Below are 17,917 nucleotides of genomic sequence, written 5' to 3'. Positions count from 1 at the left end.
AACAAATATAGTCCATTAATCCATCTTAAAACCTTACGAAGCATTCTTGATAAGGTCATTTATGCTCATAAGTGGATCATAAAATTCATTCCAAAGCTTGCATTTGTAATCCTTCCACGATTTTCCAATTCTTAACATAATATCTATTTTTTCCAAGTATTCTTTTACCTTGAAACAAAATTAAGACTTCAAATAATACAAAATTAGTCCAGATCTATTGAATAAATCAAATAAGACTGGAGATGTCTAGAATTGGTTCAATTACCTTTAGTGCACTCTCCCACACATTATCCTTGTAAGTATTTGGCATAGCTGACAAACTTTCAATACTTACAAGTGTTAGAATTAGTGGCCTAAACGAGAGGGGGATGAATTGTTTTCACAATATTTTCGCAAAGTTTAGAAATAGAGTGAAAAGCTCTGAAAAATCAACCAATTGATTTTCTATTTAACTTAATAAAATTTTTGTTTTAAGGTTATTTACAGAAAATCAACCTGTTGTTTTCACGAAACAATCGGTTGTTTATACTAGCAGAATATGAAACCAAGTTAAAACAGTTTATAAGAGTAGAGATAGAGAGAATCACACAAGAAGTTTATACTAGTTCACTCTTAACCAAGAGCTACATCCAGTCCTCAACTAACCATTGAGAATTCACTATGTAATCAAATATAGATTACAAAACACACACCAAGAGTGATGACCTTGAACCCCTCAAGAACACACAGGCAACACACTACAAGAAAATCATGAAATAGAAACCAATTTTTAGAGACCAAAATAATTAGTTGCAATAGTAACTAAATTAGAGACCAATTTAGAAACTAAAAAAAAAAAAATTGGTTTCTAAATTAGTTTCTATTATTGTTAAATAGTTTCAAAATTAGTATCTAATTAGCAACCAAGATTTTAACTACCAATTATTTAGTTTCTAAATTTGATCTCTAAAACCGTGGTTGCTAATTATATACCAATTTAGAAACTATTTAACAATAATAGAAACTAATTTAGAAACCAATTTTTTTTAGATTCTAAAATGGTCTCTAATTTAGTTACTATTACAACTAATTATTTTGGTATCTAAAAATTGGTTTCTATTTCATGATTTTCTTGTAGTGACACCACGGTTTTTAGAAACACTTTTCTGAAACTGCCCTATACAAGAACACACATAAATACAATGTTTAAGAATAAGAGAATAGAATACACCAGGGTATTACAAAGCTATAGTTCAGAAGTATACAAAACTCAATCCTATTCCATACACTTGAAATGATCCAAAGCTCTTGATTTCTTGAAAAATGTTTTTAATAATCTCTATTTCTTAGAGTCTTAAAAAGAATATCAAAAAGCCTTTATATAAACTTAATCAAGTGGTCAAAACTGTTAGAACAAAAACGAAAAGTAGTTGGAATCATTTAAAACCAATTCAAACCACTTAACAGAATTTTGTTATAAAAACAACAAGTTGTTTTCCAAAACACTCGATTGAAATAATTTTTTTGTTAAAGTTTTCATAAAACAACCAGTTGTTTTATCGAAATAACCGATTATTTTTATTTGACAACAAAGACAAAGTAAACAAAGTTTTTCCAAATCATTTTGAAAACCACTATGTTTCGACAATTTAACAGGTTGAAAAACTTGTTTTAGCCTCAAACCCTTGAGTAACAGCTTTTTCAACTGGTTGATTTGAAAAACAACTGAATAAAAATTTATCAACTTTTAATAAAACACTTCTTTCAAAAGAGATAAAGATCAAATGCACTTGGATCATTTTAAGAAGTGAATTAACAAGTTAAAAACTACTACACAACACACACACATCAACAGGGACTTCAAGCTTTCCACATAGATTTGGAGACATCAAAGCATCTTGTTCAACAATCTCCCCCTATTTGATGAAGACAAATCCCTGATTTGTTTGTGTTGTAGTTTTTGAAATTGAGAGGTCATGCACAATAGAATTTGTACACATACAAAGGAAGTATAGCACCAGGATTTAAAAGTTTTACAAGGCACATAAAATAAGTTTTTTGCATAACCCATAAGTAGAAAAACCAGTCCAAAACAGTGTGGCGGCATTTGTAGGAGAATCATGGTATATTAGAGTGTGGCAGCAACAGTTTTAAACAGAATTAAACACACCATAGTTTAGCCAAAATTACAACCAAGAAACCACAAATTTCTCCCCTATTTGTCTTCACAAAAAAACTAAGAGAATGGATGGATACATAAACATAAAACAGAATAAAAAGCAACATAAATAGAATGAAAAGAAAGAGTTCAGCATCATAAAAAATAACATAAATTAATACTTTAAACATTCAAATGATTTTACATGTATGTTTGACAATCAACATTTTGCAACCACAACAACGATTCTAACAAAAACAATATATAGAATTAGCTTAAATACTTAACATTTGTAATCTAGGTTATTGAAATAAAATTGGATTAAGAGATAATTCATTACTTTCCAAAAATAAGTAGAACCAATCATCCAACTTTTCTATTAATCAGTTTTTCAACTAGCTAACAAAGGAGTTTCTTGTAAGTCGGGAAGAGCTCATAAAACAGAATTAAATAAATTATTACAAATATTAAAAATAAAATTAAATATTTAATACTCGAATTATGACAGTTGTAATGGTTATTATAAACGTCATCCTATACCGTATTAAGTGACGTTAAAAACTGTTGTTATTTACATTGAAATTGGTTTACCCAGTTTCAAAATTACAACATTTATAACTGACATAAATTACACACTCAAAAAAATCATCACTTTATACAATGTATTATATAGTGTTTACTACAATGGTTTGTTGAAGATGGATGAAGCTCATCTCTACCTAGTTTTAGTGTGTGTTTGATGTAGAAAATAACTAGCTTGCTTTGAAGTTTGTAATAGGCTTAGATGATCTTTGTATTTAGGCTTGTGTATGTATAAGGTTGCCTTTTGCTGCATGACCTATCCCAGTTGCCTAACCAAGCTTAGATCAAGCACTTGAAGTGGTTAAAAGTTTTTCCAAAAGCCTTTTGGAGGTTTCTTCAAAAATCAGAACTATGCACAAAAAATAAATCTGTTTCTCTATAAAAGAACAGGTTTATTCTTTGGTTTGCTGAAAGGATTTTCGAAAGTTAGTTAGGGCACCAAAGGTACAACTCAGACAGTTATTTCAGTTAGCTGAGTTGGCAGTTTTCATAAAATAAATCTGTTCAGTTTAAAACTGAATCTGTTATTTTCGTAACAGTTTTTCAACTGTTTTTTGAAAAGAAGTTAGAAACTGTTCTCTATAAAATAAAATGCCCTTCTCACGTAAATGGATGCTGAACAATCACAGTTTTAACAGAGATACAACATTTTGTGTGTGAGAAAGTGAATTGGAAAGGTTTTGCAAAGGTTTTTCAAAAGTGAAATACATGTGAGCTTGTTCTTGAAGAACCTTGTGTTGGATGAAGGTGTTGGTACTGTCTTGGAGCAAATAGAACAACTGGTTTATGTTCTTGCAACATTGTTTCAGGTGTAATCTTTTCCTTATTCATTCTTGTATTGGTTTTAAGTGTTAGTCACTCTAGATAGGGTTTCTTGGAGTGCAAGGTATGCTGGAATAGTGTTTTTCAGCCTTGATAGTTGATGTTCTTGCAGGGTTCAAGAACTGCTGTGTGTTTGTAATTGATTGTATCAGTTTTTAGTGGATTACACCTTGGAGTGAGGTGAACTGGACGTAGCTCTTGATGAGTGAACCAGTATAAAAATTCTTGTGTGATTCTTTTCTCATCCTGCACTTAATTCTGTAATTTCACATAATCTGTCAAGAAAGGAATCTGTTATATTGAAACTAAATCTGTTAATTCTGGACCTGGATAGATCTGCTGTTCTAACTTGTTAATCAATCCTCTAATCATAAATCAAGCTGCTGTGTGAATCTGTAATAGGATAAGAAGGGTGAACTGGTTCCTTTAACTAAACTGTGACATTTGGTTCATTACTCTAGATGGCTTATGTTAAGTAAAAATTGATAAATTATGTACCTTAAACTGCAACTTTATAAACAGTGAAAGTTAATCAATTTGGTTCTGGTATTGCTGTTGGTTGATCTAAATTGTGCTGATCTTGTTTTAATTGTGCTAGATTCATCTGTAAAAACAATTTTTTCAATTTAATATCAATCTGTTCTTTTCACCTCTGTTACACAGTAAACTAGATTGTTTTGCAAAAATTTGATAATCTCAATTCACCCCTCCCCTCTTGATCTTAGACACTGCTTAACTCTAAGATGGTTCTCAATTGACCACTACATTAAACTTTATGACGGCTAGATCTGTGACGGTACGCGGTACCACCACACATGTATAATGTGGCGGTTATAAATGTCACGATATACGAAAATAACTGTCACCACATACACGTTTTTTTGTAGTGTTGTAAGAACATTGTTCATATTCATTATTGCTTACTAGTAGAGAGCTTAAACCTTGTCACTACTACAGAAAAGTGATTTAACGACGATCAAAAAGGTCATATAAAGACGGTTTGGGAATTGTCGTTATTTGGGATAACGTTATAAGTTAACTGTTTATAACGACATATAAAAAAATTGTTATCATTAACGCAAATAAACAACAACAACAACAGCAACAAAAAATCAAACTACTTGGGTCGTTAGTGGAGCAACTGTGCAGGGCTCCAAGGCACAAAAGAGTTGGCCGCTGGAGCTGCGGGGAAACAGGGAGCACACGAAGTCTGTGAGAGAAGCGTGGAGGCATGCGGAGGAGTGGTGTTGGATCTATGGCGCAATAGCAGCAGCGGTGCGAGAGGAGCAGTGGGACGAGGGCAACAATGGAGGAGTAGGTTTTTTGTGGGTGCAACAACACAGCAACCCAAAGCGAGAGCGTGACGAAGTGGTGCTGAAGGAGAACAGAGGTGGTGCGGTGAATAGCAGCGGAATCGCGAGTGAAAAGTGAGTTGAAGTGAACAAGTGAAGAGGAAACCGAGAATGAAGAAGTGAGGACGAAAAAGCGTGGGCGGGATTTTAAAAACAAATAATTAATGATGGTTATGGGCATAATTGTCGTTAATTGTCTATCTGTTTGCTTATTAATGACGATTTCAAGCACAACACCGTTATTTTTCAGCCTGACTAGTTTTTAACAACGATTCCAAACATAACTGTCGTTAAAAATGTTGCATAATTACAATTTTGCCACCACTTTTTTTATTAACGATGGTTTTCTTTTAATCGTCTTTGTATGGGTCATGGTATTGTTATTTTGAACTAGTGTGTATATGTCAAAAGTCGCTACCCTATCAAACAAGTAAAAACTTGTGATTCAATTTTTGTATTTGTGTTAAGTTAAGAATGACTAATATCAATAATACTAAATATTTAACCAAAAATAAATTAATCAAAGAGTATTCAATTGTATTTCGCAGTGGTAGATTTACTTTTAATATATTATTTTCTTAAAAAATAATTTAATATTATAATTTTAATATTATAATTTTTTATTAAAAAATAATAAAAATTTAACTCAGTCCACTTACTACAATAATAATAATAATAATTATTATTATTATTATTTTATTATTATTATTATTAATATAATTATTTATAATAATATTATTATTCTTAATATTCTTTATAATAATATTACTATTAATATTATTATTTTAATTATTAATGTTATTATTACTAATATTAATATTATTTTATTATTAATATTATTAATAATATTACTATTGTTATTGTCATCACTTTTATTATTATTACTTTATTATTTATAATTATTATTAATATTTTTTAAAATTAATATTATTATTGTAATTATTAATATTATTGTTAATTTTATTAATATTGTTAATATTACAAATTGTGTTCGCACTCAATTGTCAACGGATTTTATTGATAAATATTAATTTATATTTATTTTTCTTAATTCTTATATCAGTTGGTAGAATCCATTTGTAATTAGTGACGGACAAAAATCTATCAGTAATAAAAGAATTATCATCCAACATAAATTTGTTAAAAAAATTATCAGTACTTTTTGTCGATAAATAAAAAATTTCTTATAGTATCTAAACATAAACTTTGTTTTTTATTTTATTTTCTTTCATGAAATATTCTTCATTTGAGGAGTTAAACATTTATTTATTTATACTAATGTAAAATAGGTCATTAATGTATTTAATATCATAATTTCCATTTTTTATTTATTTTAAACAAGTAATTGAAATAACTTAATTAACTATGGTAGTAAAAAGATATACGTACTATGGTAGTAAGAAGATATACGTTAGATTACGTTAATTAAACACAAAACTTCATCAGAGACGAAAGCATATAATGTTATAAATTTGTCGGACTATCAGGCACAAGCTCATAACTTATCCTCACTAAGCAAATTGAAGTTTGTTACTGATCTACTCTTTATCTATAAAACATACATCATATTTACATAATTATAATACTAATTAATCTCCCACGTCAAGAAAATTTTGCTGGCAAATTTACAACAGAGTGAAAATAGGAATAAATTTTAAAATACATCACAAAAATAAGTTAAGCTCTATGAGTCACAAATTCTCATTCAACAAAATCAAAAGGTTATACTCCACACAAAAAGTGTAAGTGGATTAATGTCATCATTACAGTTTGTGTCCTCATTTTATTCATCTAAAAAAAAAGTATGGTGAGTCTTTCATTTACCTCTAAATTTTTTTCATAACATCTCAAAATTTACAATATAATTATTAAAATAATTTTGTAATCGAATCAAACAACCTCTCAAATTTTATCATGAATCATAACCAATAATGACAATATAAATAAAGTTTGTTAGAACAAAAATATGATGTCTTAAATACACACTAGTGCAAAATATAAAAATAATGACTATTTATTTAATGCATTTTTACAGTCAGACACCGTCATTCAAAATACGGTGATATTTTTTAAATTAACTTTATTTAAGAATGTGACTATTTGTAATAGCCGCATTCTTAAATCAAAGTGTTTGATTTAAGAATGCGGCTATTACAAATAGTCTCATTCGTAAAACATTTTTTACCCTAACTCTTAAGTGCGCCACTTACATTTTCATAATTTACTTTCTCTGGCGCTTCGTTTCTATTTTGTGCTTCCTCTCTTCTGTGCATTGTCTTTGTGTCATTGGTAAGCATTGTCTTCCTGTCTTCTTCTTCACCATTGGTTTTTGTATGTTTGCTACCATTGCTAAAAGGTCATTGTTTCAATGGCAAGCTTTTATTTGGGTTTTACTGTGCCTTGTTCGTCGTTGTTGTCGTCTTACTCTGTCGTTGCGCCTGTCCCGCGCCGCTCTTCACTACTACCGTTGACTTCACGCACAAGGTTTGTGTGTTTTAAATTTTTTACATTTTTTAATGTTATTAATTTTTTTTTATTTATTTATTATAATTTGTATTTTTTAAATCTTATATTATTTAGGTTTTTAGGTTAGAATAGAATTATTAAATCACTAGATGGTAGATAGATTTATATTATTTAATATTTATAATTAATTTAAGGTTTTTTAATTTATATTATTTAGTATTTATTATAATTTCTATTTATTATTAATTTATATTATGTTAGTTGTTAGTTTAGAATAGAATTATCGTGTTGGTATTGAGTTCGAGGGTGTTCGACCCTCGGTAATTGACACGTGCTGGTACTGAGTCTGGGGGTGTTCGACCCTCCACAAACATGTGAGATAGAACACTTATTAGAAAACACATGAATGACTATTACAGAATATAATGGATCAAAATTGGATTAATTTTGTTCGCATAAGTGATGAGCACAAAAGAGGAGTAGAAGAATTTATACAATTTGCGCAACATAACGCGAATAATAGTGGTCATGATGGAGCAAAGATCAGGTGTTCGTGTGTTAACTATTTGAATGGAAGGATATTGGATGTTAAGATAATCAGGGAGCACCTTCTATGTGATGGATTTCTTCGATATTATACAACTTGGACATGGCATGGTGAATTATTAAATTTACCACGTGTTTCCGTAACTGAAGAATATGCGAGGTCCACCATGGATGATGCAGTACATGATGATGTAGATGATGATCGATTAGAGGACATTATTCGTGATGTGGGAGTTGAGTCTTTTGTAGAAACGCGTGGATATGCAAGTATGTCAAGTGATGCAGAAACTCCATTGTATCCTGGATCAACTAACTTCACACGGTTGTCGACGGTTTAAGATTGATGAATTTGAAGGCAATAAATGGATGGGCTGACAAAAGCTTCACGGAATTGTTTCAGTTGTGTAAGGATATGCTTCCAGAGGGAAATAGTCTACCTAATTGTAATTATGACTATGTGCTAAATAAAACAAATCTAGTTGATGCAATTCTAGCTTGATTTGTATTGTTTCTTTTAGTTTAGTTCTTTGTTGTAGAAGGTGGGGCAGATTTATGAGTTCTATGGTTGAAGTTGAACCATGGATGAAGGTGAAATCAAATAGGGAAAATATGCTTAGAAGATGTGAGGCAAACTTCTAAGAGAATCCTTGTTACAAAAGTGCTAACTAGGAGAGAGCTAAGAGACAATTAAGGTTGAATTCATGCAGCAATTCATTAGTCAATCAAAGCTAGAAAAGACATGGGTTGAGCACCTCTATTTATAGCCTAAATGGTGCCAAAAATCTAAAAATACTCTTCACTCCTAGCTTGACAAATGGCACTCTCTAATTGGAGCAAATATTCTCCATTCATGGAGTGACAAGTGGTGGCTTGTGAGTGGAGAGGATTCTCTCCATTGAGGTGCAACCATGTTGCAGTTATGGTTCCCATGTTGGTTGTCTAGCTGGCCCTTCACACTTCCCTTGCTATGTAGTTGCCTTTCATGCCTCTTTAGAACCCTCTCCAAAAGGTCTAGGGTTGCAAATGAGCTTAAAGAGGTCCAACTATAACCATAGCTAGACTCTCTACTTCCTATTCTAATAGGCCCAATACATGGCCCAAATAAAAGCCCAAATAAAATCATATACTATTCTTTACAATTTTATCAGACTAGGAAATTTGGAAGAAAAGTTAAAAATTAATTCTCGACAAAAATAGAATTTTCTAAACTTCTTCTTCTTCTTCCATTCTGCTTCTAGTCATGGCCCTAGTTAAAGGTCCAATATGTGTAATTCCGGATGGTCCTCCATCACTAATGCTTATAATATATGAAGAATAATAAGCCTAATGTTTGCAATACGTGAAGTGAAAAACAAATTCCACTCCGTCTGATAAGTTAATTGAAGATCACTTAGATAATAACTACACACCAAGACTTCATGTTGACACACACATGGAAAATATTCCAAAGCTTAATCCTGAAGAAACATAGAATGTCTTCTACGTCTAAGAAAGTGAGTCATACTTTTGCAAGTGTTGAAATCTTATAATTTTGTGTACCCTAAAGTTTTGTAAGAACATGGCTCGTGTTCATTCCTACTTACTAATAGAGAGCTTAAACTTTGTGTACGTCAAAATTCGTTACCCTCTCTAGTGAACGAAAACATGTGATATATTGATCACTCATATTTTATATCTGTGTTGTCCTAGAAGTGATTAGTGTCAAGAATACTCAGTGTTAAACCAAGAGTGACTAATGTCAATAATAATGTGTTCAGCCATAAGTGACTAACATGCACTACAAGAAAACAATAAAATAGAGACCAAATATAAGCGTCCCTCCCTTAGGTGATAAACGTTATTAGACTTCACTATGGCGTCCACAAAGGGATGCGAGAAGGACATGCATCAAAGAGTGGGCCATGGAGAAGCAAATCAGACAAAAGTAGATGCAAAGAAGAAAAAATTGAAGGAGTTGACGCACGCACAACCAACGTCTAGAGGTTTTTGCTAGTGCTGGACGGACTCTACAGTGGATTGGACTCTACAACCGTAGCTGCACCCATCGTGTCAACGGTGTGCACATGAAGCTTGAGAAAGGGAGTAAGGGCTTGGTCGTCGATGACAATGGAGTAGCCAACATTGGGAGTGGGCTTTACCGTCTCTAAGCTTAGGTGGCAGGTACGTCTGAGCCCTTGCTTTATTGTCACTGGTTGCGTGTGGTACGCGCACAGTCATCGTAATGATTAGGTTTTGAAACTAACTTTACCAAAAGTTTTCCCTCTCTCATTTCACTATCTGATTTCACTCTCTCATTTTTTTTCCTAAATCCCTATCAATCTCGTATTTCACTCTTGCATTTCAGTTGGTGCCATTGCAAATCGTAAGAAAATTTTGCTCTCATTTCACTATCCTTCTCATCTCATTGTCTCTGATTTTCATTCTTTGTGCTTTCAATGGTGCGTCGTAGGTTTTCTAAGTGGCGGTGGTGGTAAAAGTTGAGATGAGAGCGCTTTTGCTATTTTCGCAGTGAGTGAAAGGTTAGTTTAGGAGTTTTTAATTGTCATTTAGGTTTATGTTTATTTTTGTGGTTTTAGTTCGCTCTGATTTTGAGCTAGTTCAATTGTATTTACTGTGGATTTTATTCATTCTAAGTCTGACAATGGAAATAGTCCGTGAAGTGGTTGGGGCTTGCTATCTTCTTTAGCCAATGAAGTTTCAGCTAAGCCTAATTAATTTGTGAATATATGATATATGACTTTAACTAAGCTAAACAACTCTAGTTAAATGCAAATGCACAAGGAGTCAACAATATATGAACAATTAAATCAAACAAGTCGTCTGCCCACAACATGTGATCTGATTTCAGTGCAATAGGAGTCAATAGAAAAGTGCCATATGGATTTTGAATTATTATAATAAATGGATTCAACATTGAATTGAATCTTTAAGCAAAATGGAACTTAAGTAGATAGAAGCTAGGTGTTTGGCACTTCCTCACTGGTTTTACAAGGAGATTTGTGTAACTAATCTGCGTAATTTCTTGCTTTATAGAATTTAAACCACACTGTATTAAAATTTTGTAGGTAATTGGTAAGGGTTTTGTAGGATGTTGTTGCTTTTGGAAGGTTTCTAAGTGGTTGGTTAAATAAAAGGTTCTCTAGTGGTACAAGTATGGATGATGCAGGGTGTAGTAGTAGACACTGCAGGTCAAGCCCATGCCAACTCTGCCTTGGTTGCTGTTGGTTTTTTAGAATATTTCAGAGGAAGATATTTTATTATCTTTTCTAACAATTACATTTATAGTAACTGCAGTAACAAACTCTTAACAAATTTTATGAGTAGTTACATAGAAATATTAAATCAACAATTAAAACAGAATTAAAACAGAATAACAAACAGTTAAAAAAACAGAATTTCCAACACTCCTCCTTGATTTTTTGAACTGCAAATTCCAATCTTCTGTCTTGAGAACTCAAACTTGTTGGCTGGAAGTGGCTTGGTAAACAAATCTGCAATTTTTATTTTTTTCATCCTCGCTTTGCATAATCTCCATTCAACACTTTTTGATTTGACATAAGGTGCAGATTCTAAAAGACTTTTGTCAAAGCCTAAGCTGATAAGATAATCATCAATTCGGTTATGCCATGTTCTGGGAACATCTTTTAAGCCATAAATAACTTTAGACAACTTATAAACTTTGTCTTCTTTTCCTTCCACAATGAAACCTTTAGGTTGCTCAACAAAAATTTTCTCTTTAAGAAATTCATTTAGGAATGTTGACTTGACATCCATTTGATGTACCTTTCTATCTCGAGGTATGTCAACAAGCTCCCGAGTTTTGTTCTTCTCAATCATATATACCTCTTCCTCCATTGCCTTTTCTGCCTTTGGGTCATTGATAACTTCTTTGTGATCAACAGGTTCTTTGTGATCCGCAGCTTCTTTGTGATCCACAGGTTCACATATTGCAACGTTACATCTATGATATATGTTAGAGAGTAATCGATTGCCTTTAATTGGTGGATCGTCTTCTATTTCAGATTTTTGCATCTTGAGAAGTCCTTGATTAGACGGCTCCTCCTGAAATAGATCTAATGAGAAACTTTTGCCTCTCACTTGTACCTTGAACAAATCTTGTCCTATAGCATCCTTGATCAAACAGTGGTTATCTTCTAAAAACACCTTGAAGCCTTTTTGTAGCAACTGACCAACACTCAATAAATTTTGGTCTATGTTAGGTACATATAACACATCAGTAATAGTTTTAGTACCTGAATGTGTTGCTACAGCAATGGTTCCTATTCCTTTTACTGAAATGTGACCCCCATGGCCTATCTTGACCTTTGTGATTTTTGAAGGCTTCAACTCCTTGAAAAGTTTTTTGTCATAAGTCATGTGATTTGTGCATCCACTATCAATTAGCCAAGATGCACTTGAAATATTGTTGGCGAAACCAGTTGCAACGAAAAGTACATCCTCCTCCTCATTTGCAAATTGAGCATTTACATCTTGTTGCTCACTTTGGTTTACCTCTTGTTGCTCACTTTGGTTTCTACAAATGACTGCTTCATGCCTAGGTTGATTGCACTTGTTGCACTTAGCATCAGGTCTTCTCCAACACTTAAACGGTGGATGACCTAACTTGTTGCAATGCTTACAAGGAGGGTAATTTCTCCTTTTGTGGTTATTATGTGCAACAACTTCTCCATTTTCTTGTTGGTTCTGCTTGATCTGGCTACCTTGGTTTCTCCAGCCACCTTTATGATTGGCTATTAAGGCTCCTTCTATTGCTCTATCTTGTCTCATGGCTCTTCTTTGTTCTTGTGCTTGTAAAGCATTTAAGAGCTCTGCAAGAGAAATTTTTGATAGGTCCTTTGTGTTCTCTAGGGTTGTTATGGTGGCTTCAAACCTCTCTGGAAAAGTTACAAGCAGTTTTTCCACAATTCTTGAATCTTTTAACACAGATCCAAGCAACCTCACTTTGCTGGCAATGCTTAGAAGTCTGTCAGAGTACTCTTTTACAGATTCTGACTCCTCCATTCTCTGCAATTCAAACTCCCTGATTAGATTCAGCACTTGCATTCCACGAATCCTCTCATCACCTTCATATTCTGCCTTGAGGTAATCCCAGATTTCTTTTGTTGACTTCAAGGACATTATCCTTGTGAATACCATAGGAGATACAACTACAAATAGACATGTTTTTGCCTTTGATCTTTTCATCTTCTTTTCCTTATGTGATTTTATTTGTGCCACAGTAGGGTTTTCTGGAAGGGACTGAATTTCCTCTTTTACAGCTTCCCATAAATCCAATGCTTCTAGGTAGGTCTCCATGCGAACAGCCCACATTTGATAATTGTCTCCATCAAAGACAGGTGGTGCCATAGCTGAAAAATTGAAACCTCCTTCCATTGATGCACTCTACTAACCTCACAGATCCCTCAAGAAGATAGCTCTGATACCAATTGTTGGTTTTTTAGAATATTTCAGAGGAAGATATTTTATTATCTTTGCTAACAATTACATTTAAAATAACTGCAGTAACAAACTCTTAACAAATTTTATGAGTAGTTACATAGAAATATTAAATCAACAATTAAAACAGAATTAAAACAGAATAACATACAGTTAAAAAAACAGAATTTCCAACAGTTGCCTTGCTTATTTTGTTGAGTCCTTGCTGTCAAAACAACAATGCTTATATGCAGAATGGGATCTATATGATTTGGAGTGCCAACTGGTGTGAGCTGCGCAAAGTTTTTTTTAAGGAGGCTTTTGGAGCATCTGTTCTTTCTTTGGGTTGTTTTTGGGAGCTTGTTTCTCTTCCAGCCAGTTTTGCTGCTGCAGTTTTCATGTTTTTTTGTTGTTCTTTGTGGCTTAGGTGTTGTTTAGCAGCTGCCAAAGTGCAGGACTAAGGGGGAGCATAGGCAATGGTGTCTATTGTTCTAGTCTAAGTTGTACCTTGCTGGAAAGATATCCAAGCCCACATGGTTAAAAGATTTCATCATCTAGGGTTATTTATGTTTTTGTCTGGTTGTGAGGATCTGAAAAGATTTTGTTGTTTTGGAATTCTGTTAGCTTAGGCCAGCTGTCTACCAGAAATGGTCTTTATAAGACCATTGATAAAAGAAAAGGACAAGGAGTTTTTTGTTTTAAATTTTAATAGTTGTTTTCCAGGGAGTCTTCATCCCTGTCCATCACCCAGGTGTTCAATCGTCTTCTCTTTTTTGGTTTTTAAGCAACCGCGTATCAATTGGTGCTTTCATTGAGAGTTGCCATGGTTCCTAAACCAAACAAAGACCTAGATGAAACTTTACAGTCCATTCTAGAAAAATTAGTTAACCTCCAAACCCAACTCCATAACACCCATGAACATCATGAAAATCAATACAATAGCCTCCATCAATCCTTAGAAAACCGCCAAATAGCTTTGGAAACAAAACATGAAACTCTCACCCACACCATCAACACCCTTTTAACTGCCATACCTACAACTCTTTTTCAACACAATGACCAAGCTCCAAACCCTCCTATACCTTTTCCTGTAGAGACGACATCACCTATCCCACCATCAGGCTCTAACGTTACCACATCTACCACTCCAACCATCTTTCCCCCACCACATTCTTCTCCCCCTCTGCTCCCAACCATGCCTAGACCACCCAAATTACAACTCTCATTTTTTGATGGCTCAGATCCCCTGGATTGGCTCTTTCAAGCTGATCAGTTTTTCCAATTTTATAACATAGCTTGGGAGTCTCGCTTAAACATGGCGACTTTTTATATGCGTGGTGATGCTTTAAGTTGGTTCAAGTGGATGTATCAAAATCACCAACTCAGTGATTGGATTTCCTTCGGCCGTGCACTAGAACTACGTTTTGGGCCCTCCACTTATGCTAATCATCAAGCAGAACTGTTCAAATTACGTCAAAATGGCACTGTTACTGAGTACCAGAGAACATTTGAAAAGCTATGCAATCGGGTTTTAGGTCTCACTCCAGAAATGATCCTAAACTGTTTCATCTCAGGCCTTATTCCAGAAATCAGACGTGAGATAGCGGTGCTCCAACCTACTTCCATCACCCAAGCCATGGGTCTTGCCAAACTCTTGGAATCCAAGAATAATGACACCAAGCATTTTATACGCTCCTCAACCATTCTGCCTCAGCCATCACAACACTTGTTACCCCCACCCCGACCCCCTTTTCTTCAACCAGCTACACCATCCACATCATCACCTCTACCTATAAAAAAACTTACTTCAGCCCAACTTCAAGAGAGAAGAGCAGCGGGACTGTGTTACAATTGTGATGAAAAGTTTTTTCCTGGTCACAAATGTGCAACCAAATGTTTTTTGTTGTTGCTGGGAGATGAAGGCCCATCAGATACACCACCCGATACCCTTTCCACCTTAGATAATGACCAAGTAACCATGGACGCCTCTCACATCCACCTATCTCTTCAAGCATTATCAGGTACACCTTCAACACACACATTTAAGTTCCAAGGCCACATTGCCAGTCTTCCAGTCACTATCTTAATCGACACAGGCAGCTCTCATAATATCCTCCAACCTCGCCTTGCCTTGTTTCTTAACCTTTATACTCTCCCAATCACACCCTTCTCCATAATGGTTGGCAATGGTGAGAAAATACATTGCTCATCTATATGCCCCAACATCACCGTTTCCATTCAACAACATTGTTTCTCCATACCTTTCTACTTAATCCCTATTGAAGGTGTTGATGTAGTCCTTGACGTGGACTGGTTACGTTCTCTGGGACCCATACAAGCAGATTTCTCCACACCTCAACTCTCTTTCACCCACAATGGCCTCCCCATCACTCTACGAGGTACCACTAAGCTTTTAAATAACCATGTTTCGGCCACCAACATTTGTCACCTATTACACACCAAGTCCGTATCATCTTTTCATCTCTTAGTCTTCCAACCGGACCCCCCTTCCCATGCTCCACCACCATCTAGTATCAACCCTCACGTTACCAACCTCCTTCACACTTACCAATCAGTTTTTTCCACTCCCCACGGCCTACCCCCAGACCGCCCACACAACCACCGAATACCCCTACTACCAAATTCTCCACCAGTAAATATCAAGCCCTACCGTTACCCACATGCCCATAAACATACCATGACTTCACTCATCCAAGAAATGCTAGAAGAAGGGCTTATTCGCCCAAGCAATAGCCCTTTCTCTTCACCGGTTATCCTTATAAAAAAAAAGATGGGTCGTGGAGATTTTGTGTTGATTACAGGGCTTTGAATGCTATTACAGTGAAAGATAGATTTCCCATTCCAACTATTGATGAATTACTGGATGAGCTAAGAGAAGCCAGAGTGTTAACTAAGTTGGATTTAAGGTCTGGATATCACCAGATCCAAGTACACTCCACTGATTGCCATAAAAATGCTTTTTGAACCTTCGATGGTCATTATGAGTTTCTAGTTATGCCGTTTGGGCTTTCTAATGCCCCTTCTACCTTTCAAGCGACCATGAATGACCTCTTAAGACCACATCTAAGGCAATTTGAGCTAGTTTTCTTTGATGACATTCTGATTTACAGTAAAAATTCATGCCCGAACATATCCAACACCTCACCATTATTCTCCAATTATTTCAAGACAACCAATTTTTTGTCAAAGAATCCAAGTGCATGTTTGCAACACCTAGGGTTTCCTATTTGGGCCATATCATTCAAGGAGGGACTGTGGCCCCTGACCCAGACAAAATCCAGGCCATCCTGCTTTGGCCCAAACCCACCTCCCTCACCACTCTCCGAGCTTTTTTAGGAGTTACCGAGTTTTATCGCAAATTTATACGCGGTTATGCCACTCTTGCCACTCCACTCACGGATTTACTAAAATTCAGAGTTTTTACATGGAATGAAGAGGCACAAAAGGCCTTTTTACAATTTAAGAAATTCCTAACTACACCTCTTGTACTGCATCTTCCAGATTTCTCTCTTCAGTTTGTGGTTGAAACGGATGCCTCCAATTCTGCCATAGGCGCGGTTCTTTCCCAAGTTGGACATCCCATTGCTTTCTTCAGCAAGAAGCTCTGTCCCAAAATGCAGAATAGTTCAGTGTATGTCAAAGAAATGCTTGCAATCACTGAAGCAGTAAAAAAATGGAGACACTACCTAATTGGTACTCATTTTCAAATTATCACAGATCAACAAAGTCTTAAGGGGTTACTTACCAAGGCATGTTCTACACCAGAGCAGCAAAAATGGGCCACCAAACTCATTGGGTATAGTTTTGAGATACTGTACCGCCCAGGCCGCCACAATCAAGCAACTGATTTCCTATCTCAGCCACCCACTTCTGTTTTTTTGGCCATCTCTTCCCCAATCCCATAAATCCTCATGCAATTAAAAACATATTACCAATCAGAATCTGGGAAACAAGAAGTTCAGAAAGTCACAACTACTCAAAACAGAGACTATACCTTTCAAAACCACCTTTTGTATCACGGCCGAAGACCTTATTTGCCAGCCTTGGGATCTCTGCGGACCACCGTGCTTCACGAGTTCCATGCCACACCTTCTTTTGGACATTCGGGCCTTAAAGCCACCATGGCTCGCCTAGCCGCATCCTTCTACTGGCTTGGAATGTATAGAGATGCTAAATCTTTCATCAAACAATGCCTCCCTTGCCAACAAAATAAACCAATCAACACCAAACCCTTAGGCCTTTTACAACCCATCCCCCCACCCACCCAAATTTGGGATGAGCTCACCACAGATTTCATAACACAATTACCTTCATCTTTTGGCCACACGGTCATATGGGTTGTATGTGACCGTTTATCCAAATCTGCCCACTTCATAGCACTACCCACCTCCTTCACCGCAACCCAATTAGCTAACCGTTTTTCTGTTGAGATTTGCAGGTTGCATGGCGTTCCCAAATCCATCATCTCCGACAGAGACCCACTCTTTCTCAGCAATTTTTGGAAGCAACTTTTTCACGTACAAGGCACCAAACTGAAATTTAGCACCGCCTATCA

General features: G+C 35.1%; 2 protein-coding genes across 2 annotated transcripts; one reads left to right on the top strand and one right to left on the bottom strand.

The window, feature by feature from the left end:
* Window positions 1-11,286: 11,286 nt before the first annotated feature.
* Window positions 11,287-13,299, bottom strand: LOC150027437 (uncharacterized). Its single transcript, XM_090302363.1, has one exon. It carries the CDS (start codon window positions 13,297-13,299, stop codon window positions 11,287-11,289), a length of 2,013 nt encoding a protein of 670 aa, XP_090158489.1.
* Window positions 13,300-14,164: 865 nt separating this feature from the next.
* Window positions 14,165-17,267, top strand: LOC150027436 (uncharacterized). The gene is made up of 3 exons (XM_090302362.1): window positions 14,165-15,740; window positions 16,184-16,268; window positions 16,580-17,267. The coding sequence occupies exons 1-3, from the start codon at window positions 14,165-14,167 to the stop codon at window positions 17,265-17,267; spliced, it is 2,349 nt and encodes a 782-aa protein (XP_090158488.1).
* Window positions 17,268-17,917: the final 650 nt, after the last annotated feature.

This window comes from Phaseolus vulgaris, chromosome 5, assembly GCF_051622355.1.
Source record: "Phaseolus vulgaris cultivar YP4 chromosome 5, ASM5162235v1, whole genome shotgun sequence".
In the NCBI taxonomy this organism is placed as follows: Eukaryota; Viridiplantae; Streptophyta; class Magnoliopsida; order Fabales; family Fabaceae; genus Phaseolus; species Phaseolus vulgaris.
This window is presented reverse-complemented; position numbering and strand designations above follow the sequence as displayed.

What these genes read in the sequence shown, in the direction of transcription:
- LOC150027437 (XM_090302363.1), bottom strand. Translation starts at nt 13,299, where the DNA reads ATGGAAGGAGGTTTCAATTTTTCAGCTATGGCACCACCTGTCTTTGAT.
- LOC150027436 (XM_090302362.1), top strand. Translation starts at nt 14,165, where the DNA reads ATGGTTCCTAAACCAAACAAAGACCTAGATGAAACTTTACAGTCCATT. An exon ending in CCTCCCCATCACTCTACGAG is followed by an intron (nt 15,741 to 16,183) that starts GTACCACTAAGC and finishes ATGCTATTACAG; the next exon opens with TGAAAGATAGATTTCCCATT. An exon ending in TTAACTAAGTTGGATTTAAG is followed by an intron (nt 16,269 to 16,579) that starts GTCTGGATATCA and finishes TGCAACACCTAG; the next exon opens with GGTTTCCTATTTGGGCCATA.